At 36.3% G+C, this 17,129-nt stretch overlaps 1 protein-coding gene across 1 annotated transcript in view; it reads left to right on the forward strand.

Moving 5' to 3' along the window:
* Positions 1-379: 379 nt before the first annotated feature.
* LOC117342828 (protein FAM43A-like) overlaps positions 380-17,129 on the forward strand; it is a 60,227-nt gene continuing 43,477 nt past the window's right edge. The window contains exon 1 of the mRNA XM_033905090.1: positions 380-1,979. Coding sequence (XP_033760981.1) covers positions 904-1,962 — 1,059 coding nt within the window. The 5' untranslated portion in view covers positions 380-903 and the 3' untranslated portion in view covers positions 1,963-1,979. The remainder of the gene's footprint in view (positions 1,980-17,129) is intronic.

Below are 17,129 nucleotides of genomic sequence, written 5' to 3' on the forward strand. Positions count from 1 at the left end.
ACGTATATTTATATATATAGATAAGTTTAACAGGGCTCACTGTAGTATAACGAAGGTCCAAGGTCAAACAGCATTTTATAAAATAATTAGATCGGTTCCCCATGGTTGATTGGATCGATATGAACATCGCTCGCCCAAATGACCTGAAGAAGTGCTATAAATATTTCGTCACACCTCACTGCCTTTGTCCTTTATTCTTTACCAAGATATACCAATACAATACCTTTGGCATTCTTCAAATAGCTACTCCAAACCGCTTGTACAGGTAAGTGGACCCGAATCAGCCAATCAGAACGCCGTATCCTAAGCATGTGATATTGTCGACACACAACCTATTCGGTCCGTAATGTATAATTTGATACGGTTGACTACTCTGCAGAAAGGCATATGTATACACACACTACAGGGAAGATGGCGATAGTCCAGGTGAGCTAGCTCAAAGAACGCAAGTTTCTTGTGACATTTGTGCTCTGTCTTGGATTTCAATATTGTGATTTTTCTGTCATTTCGGAGTTTTTATTTAACAATGACGCTTGAATATTGTCGATCTCTGAAGAGGACAGGTGTGCTCAGGTGACGGTAGGATTGATTTCGTTTGTAAAATGAGGTCACCGGTATTATACTTATATGTGTGTACATAGACTTTTTACATAGGTTAGTCTACAAACAGTTACCGAGTTACTGTCAAAGAGACGTACATTTTAACTGTCACAACCTAAAATTGTATAATTTTCAGTATAAACAATTATCAAAGACAATGATTAGATATATATTCAAACATTTTCTGACAGATTCCTGAAGTTATTGACACAGCACTCGGGTAATATACAGGTAGACATACCTGAATGACAATCCCTTGTAGGTAGATCTATTTATAGTTTTGTAGTCAAATCAGCTACCAGGATGAGTTTGTTTTCTTGGAAGCGGAATTTGTCAATAAGTGAAAAGGAGCCGACTTATAAAGTCCGTTACCTGGGAAACGTCCAGACAGCTATGATGAAAGGTGATGGCTGTGTGGACAAACCTGCTGCAGTTATATGGAATAATTATGTGAGAAGTTCAAACCCAGGGCTTGAAATGAAATTGACCGTTACAAGTTACGGTTTAAAAGCATTTACGAAAGAACAAGGACTTACGGAATATAGAGCTCATAGAATATCCTATTGTATTGCTCATCCAAAGTACCCTCGAGTGTTTGTCTGGGTTTACCGACACGAGGGGAAAAAGATGAAAATGGAGCTCCGTTGCCATGCTGTTTTGTGTAAAACTGAAGCCAAGGCGAAAGCTTTGGCAGTGCATCTTCACGAAAAGTTAAATTTTGCATTAAAAGAATTTATGCGTGAAAAGACACGACGACAAAATTCTCGTCTTACACTTCAGAGGACAAATTCTCTGCCACAGTCAGGTCAGGTGTTGCCAAAAAGGACACAGTTTTTGAGTACTGGTCAACACTTCAAACCACCAATATCAAAATCGAACACAGCACCGCGTCTTGGTTCGATTGTGGAGGCCCATGAGACTACAGAGGAAAGCTTTGAGTGTGTAGAGGAGGAGGACGAATCAACGATTACTGATGATTCGTTAGATGAGGAAGAAGCTCTAAAACATGCACTCAGTGACCCCACCCTTGACTCTCCAGCACTGCACGAAGCAAAAATGGAGGTGATTTGTCAGAGAATTATTGATTTAGAAATTGGTAATGACATTGATGAGCTGAAACGTGACGAAGATGTGAAATTCTGTATCACCAATGGTGACTCTGACGACGAGTCGTCAGAATCTGGATTCCATGAGGAACAAACGGAGCCTGATCAGGACCAAGAAGAAATGACCTTGACCTGTGAAGGGGTCAAAGACAATATTGAAGGCGACATGGCCGACCTTGACCTCTTAGATGATACTGTCTGTGACAATCCGGTGGGAAATTACATCGAGGAGAGGACAATTGTGACAAGTTTATGATGGTGAGCTGTTGACAGGTAAGAACTGAATCGTTAATATATATGTTCACCTACTGTCCATTGTCTACCTATATAATTATACCACTGGCTAGGAACCACAGTATATATAGTGTATACAAATTATTCATAAAACAGGACAAACTGTGACAGCTAAATAGCAGGTTATGTATTTCCTGGTCAACCTGGCCTAAATTTATAACAAGAGATGGTATATAACATCTTACCTGTATTGTGAATTTATGCTGTAAAGTGTTTATTCTATCATACACTCTTACATGATGTACATAAATACTACATAAACTTATGTTATATACAGAATATATTTCTGTATACAATTTACCACTGTATAAACACAAAATCAGTTCATAACACATGTATATCAATTAGTAAAACTTTGTTTAATGCATTTTTAGTAACATAATGATAGAAAGCTTGGTTACCATTCTAAATGATGAATTAATCCAACCGGGATATTCTAAATGATGTATTAATCCAACCGGGATATTCTAAATGATGTATTAATCCAACCGGGATATTCTAAATGATGTATTAATCCAACCCAGACACCAAAGTGACATCCTCTTAGTGTCAAAGGTTAGACCCACTTAGGGGTCACAGTGAAATCCTCTCTCTCGGTGTCTAGGGTAAGACCCATTTAGGGGTCACAGTGAAATCCTCTCTCTCTCGGTGTCGAGGGTTAGACCCACTTAGGGACCACAGTGACATCCTCTCTCTCGGTGTCTAGGGTTAGACCCATTTAGAGGTCACAGTGAAATCCTCTCTCTCTGTGTCGAGGGTTAGACCCACTTAGGGGTCACAGTGACATCCTCTCTCTCAGTGTCTAGGGTTAGACCCATTTAGGGGTCACAGTGACATCCTCTCTCTCGGTGTCTAGGGTTAGACCCATTTAGGGACCACAGTGACATCCTCTCTCTCGGTGTCTAGGGTTAGACCCACTTGGGGGTCACAGTGAAATCCCCTCTCTCGGTGTCTAGGGTTAGACCCACTTAGGGGTCACAGTGAAATCCTCTCACTCGGTGTCGAGGGTTAGACCCACTTAGGGGTCACAGTGACATCCTCTCTCTCTGTGTCGAGGGTTAGACCCACTTAGGGGTCACAGTGAAATCCTCTCACTCGATGTCAAGGGTTAGACCCACTTAGGGGTCACAGTGAAATCCTCTCTCTCAGTGTCAGGGGTTAGACCCACTTAGGGGCCACAGTGAAATCCTCTCTCTCTCGATGTCAAGGGTTAGACCCACTTAGGGGTCACAGTAAAATCCTCTCACTCAGTGTCAAGGGTTAGACCCACTTAGGGGTCACAGTGAAATCCTCTCTCTCAGTGTCAAAGGTTAGACCCACTTAGGGGTCACAGTGAAATCCTCTCTCTCTGTGTCAAAGGTTAGACCCAATCAGGCACCATAGTGAAATCCTCTCTCTCTGTGTCAAGGGTACAATTACCAACTAATTAGGGGTCACAGTGAAATCCTCTCTCTCGGTGTCAAGGGTTAGACCCACTTAGGGGTCACAGTGAAATCCTCTCTCTCTGTGTCAGGGGTTAGACCCACTTAGGGGTCACAGTGAAATTCTCTCTCTCTGTATCAAGGGTTAGACCCACTTAGGGGCCACAGTGAAATCCTCTCTCTCTGTGTCAAGGGTTAGACCCACTTAGGGGTCACAGTGAAATCCTCTCACTCGATGTCGAGGGTTAGACCCACTTAGGGGCCACAGTGAAATCCTCTCACTCGATGTCAAGGGTTAGACCCACTTAGGGGTCACATTGAAATCCTCTCTCTCTCTTGGTGTTTAGGGTAGACCCACTTAGGGGTCACAGTGAAATCCTCTCTCTCTCTCTGTGTCAAAGGTTAGACCCACTTGGGGGTCATAGTGACATCCTCTATTTCGGTGTCAAGGGTTAGACCCACTTAGGGGTCACAGTGAAATTCTCTCTCTCTGTATCAAGGGTTAGACCCACTTAGGGGTCACAGTAAAATCCTCTCTCTCTGTGTCAAGGGTTAGACCCACTTAGGGGTCACAGTGAAATCCTCTCTCTCTCGGTGTCAAGGGTTAGACCCACTTAGGGGTCACAGTGAAATCCTCTCTCTCTCGATGTCGAGGGTTAGACCCACTTATATGCCACACTAGTGAAATCCTCATGATCATTGACCATCTTATACCCAACAAAATGTGCTTCATATCAAACCATGAAAAAAGGGACATAACTCTGGTGTGAGTTACGTTAACATATGTAATGATGATTAGATGAATAGGAGCCCCCATTTTGAATGACTTTGTCAATATTTCCATGGGATGGTATTAAAACATTCTGTCAGTGATTTAGATATTTAATTGAGAGTTGTCGTATCAATTGTGTTGGTAATTCGCAGGCCAGTTCTGCCTGAGGCACTGGTCTATATGGAATTATAGTCATATCTTGGCATGGCTTATTGGTCTGGAATTGGTATGAAAATCGAAGGAGCGTATGACCATTGTCTAGAATATTAAAATTTAATATTTGTTTCGAGGTTTATTAAAGTTTGGTCATATATTAAAAGCAATGGTCCTTTAATTAAAAAATGATACATTTCAAATTCCAAGTGGTATATGTGAAATACATATACTCTACTGGTATCATACAAATTTATGATTCTTGCTGGTCCAAGGAAAATGTGGTCCACCCCGGGGGCCCACTATCAAGACCACTTTAACTCGGACCCCAAAGTTATCTTAATAGAGCAGTTTCAATCTATATACATTGTGTATAGTTATATATATACATTTTATATAGTTTACATTGTATATATTTATATGTACATTGTGTATACACGTATATAATTATGTACATATACATTGTATATAAAAGTGTACCAGTACTTATACATATATTGTGTATGCATACAATGTGTATGGTTATATATATATTGTGTATATATACATTGTATATTATACATACATTGTATATTTATAAGTGTTGTATATTATACATACATTGTATATTATACATACATTGTATATTATACATACATTGTATATTTATAAGTGTTGTATATTATATATACATTGTATATTATACATACATTGTATATTTATAAGTGTTGTATATTATATATACATTGTATATTATACATACATTGTATATTTATAAGTGTTGTATATTATACATACATTGTATATTATACATACATTGCATATTTATAAGTGTTGTATATTATATATACATTGTATATTATACATACATTGTATATTTATAAGTGTTGTATATTATACATACATTGTATATTATACATACATTGTATATTATACATACATTGTATATTTATAAGTGTTGTATATTATACATACATTGTATATTATACATACATTGTATATTATACATACATTGTATATTTATAAGTGTTGTATATTATACATACATTGTATATTATATATACATTGTATATTATACATACATTGTATATTTATAAGTGTTGTATATTATACATACATTGTATATAAAAGTGTACCCATACAATGTGTATGGTTATATATATATTGTGTATATATACATTGTATATTATACATACATTGTATATTTATAAGTGTTGTATATTATACATACATTGTATATAAAAGTGTACCCATACAATGTGTATGGTTATATATATATTGTGTATATATACATTGTATATTATACATACATTGTATATTTATAAGTGTTGTTTTATATTCCTTTCGTTGCTGTTATAATTAAGTAAGAAAAGATTCTTTTGTAGTTTAGTTGGTAATTATCATTGTTATAACCAAAGATGATTAAAAGTGTGATGTGCTCTGGAAATATATACTTGTACAAATTAAACCTACTTGTAAATTAAACTAACTGTAGTTTAATTTAAAGTCCAATGTATCTTTGTAAAATCCATATGAAATTTATAAGTGCATTTTGTGGAATACAGTATACTAAGAAACAGTAGGTATATATATACAGTCAAGTATACATATATAACCTCTGGGCCTCCCATCCTCAAATACCTATTACTCAATACTGTTATTATTTGTAATACCCCCAAGGGACAGACAAGTCTCTAGTTCTGTTATACCTGGCTACCTTTAATACATTTAAAGGAAGGACGTTTTCAACAAGTAGCTAGTATATACAATGTACTGTTATAGGTACTGGTTAAGGCCTAAAAATATAATAATGTGTTTCTGTTAGCACGCCAGATAAAGACAGGGTAGGTTATAATTAAGGTGGAGAAATTTCACTTTTTAAAATAGATTTATAAGGTTATATATAGACAAGACAGCAGAGGCGGAGAGGTGTGTTGGAACTGACCAAATTAACAATACTGTAGTTTTCCTAATGACCACACCTTCCCCTATAAGCTCACCCCCACCTTTTCAGGAAAAGAGTGGGATCAGTACTAGTGTGATAATTAAAATGTATACAAAGTTTCATACGTCACTGATCTGTTCATTTAATCTTCACTATTTCCATTTTTAAACCAAAGAGTTTTGTTCTCACAATATAAAGATACATAAATGAAATAAAAAAGCTGTTTTTCACACCCAGATTTCATAAAGAAAGTTTTCGCTGTACATGGTTTTATCAAACATCCCTTTTGTACATATTTTTGTAAGTAAGTGTACATGTACAGTGTACTTATTAGGTCGAATTGTAGTGCTTCCATGAAAACTATTATAACAAGTTTGGGGAAATCAATTAATAATCAATTAATAATGAAGTCTGATTTTCTCCCGTTCATTTCCATCAATTTAATGTACTCTATATGTTATGTTCCTGAATTGATAAAGGAATCTTTATACAGTAGCGGAAACGTTTAAAGTGGGGGTCGCGTGATGATTGCAGTGAAGTGAATAATGAAGACAAATCCAGGTGTATTGGAAGTGTATTAGTTTTATAGGACCACATTTGGTACCGATCTTTTTATCACATGTAAGATCTGGGAATACTATCAAACATGTACGATTAACATTTTGCTGAATTTTAAATTCAGTTTAAATATAAGTAGTGTGAACACTGTACAAAATCTGCTCTAATTCAGTATCTCCAGCTCAGCTGGTAGCATGGTGGAAAATATATTTTTTTTTCTCAAAAAGTTGCTTAAATTTTGTAACATTGTGGTCAAACTGAATCATGAATCATATCATGTAAAGATTTGAAGGTCGATCTCCAGCAGACTACCTGTAGACGTGTGGTGTATTTCCTATGACTACATTTTGACTTGAAGTGTAGTTCCTATGACTACCTGTAGACTTGTAGTGTAGTTCCTGTCACTACCTGTAGACGTGTAGTGTAGTAATCCTATGACTACCTGTAGACTTGTAGTTCCTGTCACTACCTGTAGACTTGTAGTGTAGTTCCTGTGACTACCTGTAGACTTGTGGTGTAGTTCCTGTCACTACCTGTAGACTTGTGGTGTAGTTCCTGTCACTACCTGTAGACTTGTAGTGTAGTTCCTGTCACTACCTGTAGACTTGTAGTGTAGTTCCTGTCACTACCTGTAGACTTGTAGTGTAGTAATCCTATGACTACCTGTAGACTTGTAGTTCCTGTCACTGCCTGTAGATTTGTAGTGTAGTTCCTGTCACTACATGTAGACTTGTAGTTCCTGTGACTACCAGTGTAGACTTGTGGTGTAGTTCCTGTCACTACCTGTAGATTTGTGTTGTAGTTCCTGTCACTACCTGTAGACTTGTAGTGTAGTTCCTGTCACTACCTGTAGATTTGTGGTGTAGTTCCTGTGACTACCTGTAGACTTGTAGTGTAGTTCCTATGACTACCTGTAGATTTGTGGTGTAGTTCCTGTCACTACCTGTAGACTTGTAGTGTAGTTCCTGTCACTACCTGTAGACTTGTGGTATAGTTCCTGTCACTACCTGTAGACTTGTGGTGTAGTTCCTGTCACTACCTGTAGACTTGTGGTGTAGTTCCTGTCACTACCTGTAGATTTGTGGTGTAGTTCCTGTGACTACCTGTAGACTTGTAGTGTAGTTCCTATGACTACCTGTAGATTTGTGGTGTAGTTCCTGTCACTACCTGTAGACTTGTAGTGTAGTTCCTGTCACTACCTGTAGACTTGTGGTATAGTTCCTGTCACTACCTGTAGACTTGTGGTGTAGTTCCTGTCACTACCTGTAGACTTGTGGTGTAGTTCCTGTCACTACCTGTAGACTTGTGGTGTAGTTCCTGTCACTACCTGTAGACTTGTGTTGTAGTTCCTGTCACTACCTGTAGACTTGTAGTGTAGTTCCTGTCACTACCTGTAGACTTGTGGTGTAGTTCCTGTCACTACCTGTAGACTTGTAGTGTAGTAATCCTATGACTACCTGTAGACTTGGAGTTCCTGTCACTGCCTGTAGATTTGTAGTGTAGTTCCTGTCACTACCTGTAGACTTGTGGTGTAGTTCCTGTGACTATCTGTAGACTTGTGGTGTAGTTCTTGTCACTACCTGTAGACTTGTGGTGTAGTTCCTGTCACTACCTGTAGACTTGTGGTGTAGTTCCTGTCACTACCTGTAGACTTGTAGTGTAGTTCCTGTCACTACCTGTATACTTGTGGTGTAGTTCCTGTGACTACCTGTAGACTTGTAGTGTAGTTCCTGTCACTACCTGTAGACTTGTGGTGTAGTTCCTGTCACTACCTGTATACTTGTGGTGTAGTTCCTGTCACTACCTGTAGACTTGTGGTGTAGTTCCTGTCACTACCTGTAGACTTGTGGTGATATACGTAGTTCCTGTCACTACCTGTAGACTTGTGGTGATATACGTAGTTCCTGTCACTACCTGTAGACTTGTGGTGATATACGTAGTTCCTGTCACTACCTGTAGACTTGTAGTGTAGTTCCTGTCACTACCTGTATACTTGTGGTGTAGTTCCTGTCACTACCTATATACCTGTAGTGTAGTTCCTGTGACTATCTGTAGACTTGTGGTGTAGTTCCTGTCACTACCTGTAGACTTGTGGTGTAGTTCCTGTCACTACCTGTAGATTTGTAGTGTAGTTCCTGTCACTACCTGTAGACTTGTGGTGTAGTTCCTGTCACTACCTGTAGACTTGTGGTGTAGTTCCTGTCACTACCTGTAGACTTGTGGTGTAGTTCCTGTCACTACCTGTAGACTTGTGGTGATATACGTAGTTCCTGTCACTACCTGAAGATTCGTAGTGTAGTTCCTGTCACTACCTGTAGATTTGTAGTGTAGTTCCTGTCACTACCTGTAGACTTGTAGTGTAGTTCCTGTCACTACCTGTAGACTTGTAGTGTAGTTCCTGTCACTACCTGTAGACTTGTAGTGTAGTTCCTGTCACTACATATATACCTGTAGTGTAGTTCCTGTGACTACCTGTAGATTTGTAGTGTAGTTCCTGTCACTACCTGTAGACTTGTAGTTCCTGTCACTACCTGTAGACTTGTAGTGTAGTTCCTGTCACTACCTGTAGATTTGTAGTTCCTGTCACTACCTGTAGACTTGTAGTTCCTGTCACTACCTGTAGATTTGTAGTTCCTGTCACTACCTGTAGACTTGTAGTGTAGTTCCTGTCACTACCTGTAGACTTGTAGTTCCTGTCACTACCTGTAGATTTGTAGTTCCTGTCACTACCTGTAGATTTGTAGTGTAGTTCCTGTCACTACCTGTAGACTTGTAGTTCCTGTCACTACCTGTAGACTTGTAGTGTAGTTCCTGTCACTACCTGTAGACTTGTAGTGTAGTTCCTGTCACTACATATATACCTGTAGTGTAGTTCCTGTCACTACCTGTAGATTTGTAGTGTAGTTCCTGTCACTACCTGTAGACTTGTAGTTCCTGTCACTACCTGTAGACTTGTAGTGTAGTTCCTGTCACTACCTGTAGATTTGTAGTTCATATCACTACCTATATACCTGTAGTGTAGATGTTTGTAAAGTTAAAACCTAAATTTGTTCACTATAGAGTTATGATACCATGTTCTTGTGTACGTTGTATTCCAATACTTATTTCTGATATTGTGTAAAAGATTTTCACAGTAATAATTGGTTTTGACGGTGAACCTACTCAAGGTCTTTAGCTAGGAAATAATTGAATATATCATGTGTGATACGTAGTTGATACATTGTGTACAGCATTACATTACATATATATGTCAAAGTCACCTTTTACAATGAAAAGCTTCCTTGGTTAAGTTCGAGTATTAGCATGCACCTTGACTGGTATATGTGTTGGAGAGTTGAAACAGTTGATTTAATGGTTAATGTTCTACATCAGTACCTCTGGTAATGTTGTTTGGTGAGGATTTACGGTAACGTTGTTTGGTGAGAATTTACGGTAATGTTGTTTGGTGAGGATTTACGGTAATGTTGTTTGGTGAGAATTTACGGTAACGTTGTTTGGTGAGGATTTACGGTAATGTTGTTTGGTGAGGATTTACGGTAACGTTGTTTGGTGAGAATTTACGGTAACGTTGTTTGGTGAGGATTTACGGTAATGTTGTTTGGTGAGAATTTACGGTAATGTTGTTTGGTGAGGATTTACGGTAATGTTGTTTGGTGAGAATTTACGGGTACTTAACTTAATGATTCTCTGTGTGGTTCCTTATATATAATTACTACTTAATGATTCTCTGTGTGGTTCCTTACTACTTAATGATTCTCTGTGTGGTTCCTTATACTTAATGATACTCTGTGTGGTTCCTTATACTTAATGATACTCTGTGTGGTTCCTTATACTTAATGATACTCTGTGTGGTTCCTTAATTATACTTAATGATTCTCTGTGTGGTTCCTTACTACTTAATGATTCTCTGTGTGGTTCCTTATACTTAATGATTCTCTGTGTGGTTCCTTACTACTTAATGATTCTCTGTGTGGTTCCTTATACTTAATGATTCTCTGTGTGGTTCCTTATACTTAATGATTCTCTGTGTGGTTCCTTACTACTTAATGATTCTCTGTGTGGTTCCTTATACTTAATGATTCTCTGTGTGGTTCCTTATATATAATTACTACTTAATGATTCTCTGTGTGGTTCCTTATACTTAATGATTCTCTGTGTGGTTCCTTACTACTTAATGATTCTCTGTGTGGTTCCTTACTACTTAATGATTCTCTGTGTGGTTCCTTGTACTTAATGATTCTCTGTGTGGTTCCTTACTACTTAATGATTCTCTGTGTGGTTCCTTACTACTTAATGATTCTCTGTGTGGTTCCTTACTACTTAATGATTCTCTGTGTGGTTCCTTATATATAATTACTACTTAATGATTCTCTGTGTGGTTCCTTACTACTTAATGATTCTCTGTGTGGTTCCTTATATTACTACTTAATGATTCTCTGTGTGGTTCCTTACTACTTAATGATTCTCTGTGTGGTTCCTTACTACTTAATGATTCTCTGTGTGGTTCCTTACTACTTAATGATTCTCTGTGTGGTTCCTTATATTACTACTTAATGATTCTCTGTGTGGTTCCTTACTACTTAATGATTCTCTGTGTGGTTCCTTACTACTTAATGATTCTCTGTGTGGTTCCTTACTACTTAATGATTCTCTGTGTGGTTCCTTACTACTTAATGATTCTCTGTGTGGTTCCTTACTACTTAATGATTCTCTGTGTGGTTCCTTACTACTTAATGATTCTCTGTGTGGTTCCTTACTACTTAATGATTCTCTGTGTGGTTCCTTACTACTTAATGATACTCTGTGTGGTTCCTTATACTTAATGATACTCTGTGTGGTTCCTTACTACTTAATGATTCTCTGTGTGGTTCCTTATACTTAATGATTCTCTGTGTGGTTCCTTATACTTAATGATTCTCTGTGTGGTTCCTTACTACTTAATGATTCTCTGTGTGGTTCCTTACTACTTAATGATTCTCTGTGTGGTTCCTTATACTTAATGATTCTCTGTGTGGTTCCTTACTACTTAATGATTCTCTGTGTGGTTCCTTACTACTTAATGATACTCTGTGTGGTTCCTTATACTTAATGATTCTCTGTGTGGTTCCTTATATATAATTACTACTTAATGATTCTCTGTGTGGTTCCTTATACTTAATGATTCTCTGTGTGGTTCCTTATACTTAATGATTCTCTGTGTGGTTCTTTACTACTTAATGATTCTCTGTGTGGTTCCTTATACTTAATGATTCTCTGTGTGGTTCCTACCAGTATCATTATACAAATTACATCAACAATAATTGATGATTTATTTGCTGCATGAGTTTTGAATCAGAACTTAGGTTTTGGAATTTGGGTAGAAAATTCATTTTGTATCTATATGATTCAACCAGACTTTGGGTTTTTAAACTTTGAATTGTCAAACAAAAATATCAAATATTCCAGACTCACAAATTTAAGATTTTTGCATGATAATGTTTAAACATGAACTATTTTATTATCATTATAATATAATCATCCAATGTCTTTCTAACTTGCAATTGCATGATAACCGCAGTATGTACATTTATATAATCCTGTTCTGTATTTCCGTTTGTACGATAATTCTGTTTATGAAAACTTCATTTTTTGAGGTAATTAAGGAAGTAATCAGAAACACTGCTTTATGCAAATAAATATGATAATTTGTGTCAATGATTTCATGAGTTAGTGTATTTTTGTGGAGAGTGAAGTTTATTTTTGTGAGTAGAGTTATCTCCCTTCAATATTAATGATTAGAAATTATGATTAAAACAATCAGGTGTTGATTTTTATAATTGTGATAATAATAGATATTTATATATGGGGTGCCATATTGGAAAAAAATTGGTTTGTGTGGCTTTAGACAAAAATTAAAGGTTTGTGAAAGATGACATAATTATATATACATTGTACATGTAATTGTTGATAAGCATTTCTTTGAAACAATGTGATGGGATAGTTTTAAAAGAGCATGACACATTATGAGGTCTGATAAGTAATTCTGACACTGAAAGATATTTCATTTTGAGACTTTTCAAAGATGTGCCCAGCTATCAAATAATTAGAAGTATGAGGTTTTTTATTACCTGTTAAATTTATATAAATTAGATATACAGACAGGTACGACGTCACCGTGGTAGTATGTAACATGCATGTGGATAATTATATGTGCATTGACGTCAATTTGCATGTTATGACAGTTTAATTGGAATTTTTTAACTGGTATCATTAAAAATGTCTGATTAAATGACATCACTGAATATTTAAATTACATCTTATTATCTATTTAATTATCAAAAGATTTTGTAATTTATATCAAGATTAAAGATAAAATAAATTAGGCTTTGTTTCTAGTGATGCATGAGCGAAGAGAAAGTGCTTTCTTTTATAATTACATAATCTATTCCAAGATAATCTGTCAGAGTTTTACAGTGAGTTCACTAGTCATCCATCTTGATCTGTTCAGTGAGTCATGTCCACCTGTGATTCATGGGATCAGCGATTCGATAGATGTCGTGTATCAAGTACACAAAGTTCTGAGGTTAACACTTATAGTCTGAATGTACAATTTGAGAAACGGGTTACATTTTTACCAAAATGGTTGACTCAAATCATGATCTTTTTAGACCTTGAATTCAGCAAAGTTTCAATTTCCTGACGATGGAATTTAATGTAACATTTTGTAAATTATTGATTTCAGTAAATAAGTATCATTTGTAAATTATTGATATCACAGTTTCAGTTAAATGCAACAGAATAGATCCATTATGTAAAAAATCAGTGAGGGACAGGCCCCTGCTCAAAGATTAATAAACAATATGTATAATTATGTTTCTGTACATGTGTTTATAAGAATTGTAGTTGTCCTCCACTATAATGAGACCTACTAGGATATGACAGTCACACCTGAGGTCGAACATCACATTAACAGATACACAAATATTCCCTCGGGTACTGATCTACCGGTACCTACCGTATAGTACCTACGTAGGTATGTCTAGTCGCACGTCACATTAACAGATACACAAATATTCCCTGGGGTACTGATCTACCGGTACCTACCATACCTACGTAGGTATGTCTAGTCGCACGTCACATTAACAGATTCACAAATTCCCTGGGGTACTGATCTACCGGTACCTACCATACCTACGTAGGTATGTCTAGTCGCACGTCACATTAACAGATACACAAATTCCCTTGGGTACTGATCTACCGGTACCTACAGTACTAGACTGGCCACCAGACCCTAAGTTGTTTTGTTAAGAATTGCCAAGCTAAATTCTAATACTAAATTATCTGCCCCTAGTTTGAAACTTAGAATCAGACAGCTAGGGATCAAAATCATAAAGCTCAATTTTATTTATAATTTTAATATTCTAGAGAGAGGGGGCCAGTCTACTATGGTACCTACGTAAGTTTGTTTAGTTGCACGTCACATTTACAGATATATTCCCTCTGGTACTGATCGATTTCTAGTACCTATATTGTACCAGCTAGGTCACATGTCACAAGAGATACACAACTATTCTCTCGGGTACTGATCTAGTACCTATATTGTACCAGGTCACATGTCACAAGAGATACACAACTATTCCCTTGGGTACTGATCTAGTACCTATATTGTACCAGGTCACATGTCACAAGAGATACACAACTATTCTCTCGGGTACTGATCTAGTACCTATATTGTACCAGGTCACATGTCACAAGAGATACACAACTATTCTCTCGGGTACTGATCTAGTACCTATATTGTACCAGGTCACATGTCACAAGAGGTACACAACTATTCCCTCGGGTACTGATCTAGTACCTATATTGTACCAGGTCACAATTTTTTGTCACAAGAGATGCACAAACACCTCGGGAAGATGTTAGCCTGGGACCAGTATAGCTTCATACAGAATAAGAGATCTACATGTATTACTCGGTGGAATGTTACAGCACCTTGTCACAAGAGAGGTTCACATATACTCTAGCTGTGGTAATTACCAGATAACATCACAAAAAGATTGTCAGCATTCTTGTTGACACCTTTATCAGATATTTACACCTGTACCAGGTATTTACACCTGAACCAGATATTTACACCTGTACTAGGTATTTACACCTGAACCAGATATTTACACCTGTACCAGGTATTTACACCTGAACCAGATAATTACACCTGTACCAGGGAATTACACAGGTACCAGGTAATTATACCTTTATCAGATATTTACACCTGTACCAGGTATTTACACCTTTACCAGATATTTACACCTGTACTAGGTATTTACACCTGTACGAGATAATTACACCTGTACGAGGTAATTACACCTGTACCAGCCAGATAACACCTGTACCAGATATTTACACCTGTATCCGATATTTACACCTGTACCAGGTATTTACACCTTTATCAGATATTTATACCTGTACCAGGTATTCACACCTGTATCAGATATTTACACCTGTATCAGATATTTACACCTGTACCAGGTATTTAACCTTTATCAAATATTTACACCTGTACCAGGTAATTACACTTTTACTAGATAATTACACATGTATCAGGTAATTACACCTGTACCAGATATTTATAATTTGTCATTCATCAACACTTTAAGATTATCATAAACAAATAGGTGTGCAAAAACATGGATTAGAAGTTAAAAAATCTGGGAAAGATATTACATTTATAATACATTGCATGAATAATTACACAATACATAATTATAAGAATAGGTAAGTGTATTGTTTAATTTGTGTATTATATACAGGATCTATTTAAAGTAAGCAGTGTTTGCCTCTATGTCAGTCTACCCTGTAGGTTACACACTCCGACGTTGTGTTCCACTTGTTTATCTTTGCCATTAACAGAATTTAAAGATCAGTCCTAAAGGCATAAAGATTGCAATTGACATATCCACATGTTTATTTACATAAGCAAATATTTTCAAGGTTGTTGAATCTTGTTGAAATTTCACCGTTCACTGCTTTTGTATAGGTTGTTTATTTATTTGTGATTGGATTAAAAGTTGAGTGTCATGGTGAGAAGGTTTTGTAAATTTTGGGTAGTCGACTCACGTGTGTATACTATATACCTACGGTGTCTGGGATCAAGACATTGATTAATGAATGACGAAATCTTATATAATAGCCTCAGTATGATTACAGTGTTTATAAAGTCTACAGATAAGTTTTACATAGCATTAAAAATGGACCTTACAGTCTTAATCTGAATCTTTCAATATGATGCAAGATTAATGATTGTATAAATATATCAAGTGTACATACTGATATACATACAGCTAGCTCAGAGAAGGTTTTGATATATTAATTAACATTTCACTGTACATGTACATGTATATATCATTAACATTATTCAGGTACATTTTCAAAATGTTGAGGCCTAAAAAAAGTATCTGTGTTTCCTCTAACCCTACTGACCCTATACTGCTGGTGCCTATATATATACCCTGAAGGTCTTTTTTGTCATTTTCAAGGAAGGACTTTTAAGTCAAGATTTCTGCCTTATAGAAAAAATATTTATAACATAAAAAGAAGATTTCCCTACATATACATTGAACTTGTTTTTTTTCTGGCATGATAGTGGAAAGACATCCATTATTTTTTTAGGAAGGGTGTAAATAAGACACCAATTAACTCTCAATGAAAATAAAAAATGATGTTATTGAAAATCAAGATGGAGGCTAATTTAATGAATCACAGAGGTGTATTTTCGTTGATAAGTTTATACAAGGTTGGTGCTGCATAACTCATCTTCAATGATCAGAATTAATTGTTGAGACACTTCACTTGCAGTTTAAAACACAAATATCCACATGATTATTTACAGGAATACCTGAAGGAGACTGTACACTGTCCCTTCTATTATAGGTACCAGATGATCCCTACCTCTTTATTCACAAATATGTATTCTAATGAATGATTCATATTTGATGAATATATTCATGAGGCAAAGCTTCCATTCATTTAGATGTAAGGTGATTAAGTGTAGTTTGATCAGTGTATAATAAAAAAAAAACAGCTTCCGCAACAAATGGCTAATGTTTATTTCTCTAACTCTAGCTAAAAGGAAGAAATCTGACAGCTATATTAACTCGCAACAAACTAGTTTTCTACTTCAGTTTCAAATTAAATTGATGAAAATTAAACACTAGACATGATAACATATGAGGTCACAAAGATAAGACTAAACTTATTTTTTACACCAACTCTTAAGTCATTGTCAAATCATTGACGTTTTATAAATGACTCAGTGTATAATGTTT

This window comes from Pecten maximus, chromosome 14 (assembly GCF_902652985.1).
Source record: "Pecten maximus chromosome 14, xPecMax1.1, whole genome shotgun sequence".
Classification (NCBI taxonomy): Eukaryota; Metazoa; Mollusca; class Bivalvia; order Pectinida; family Pectinidae; genus Pecten; species Pecten maximus.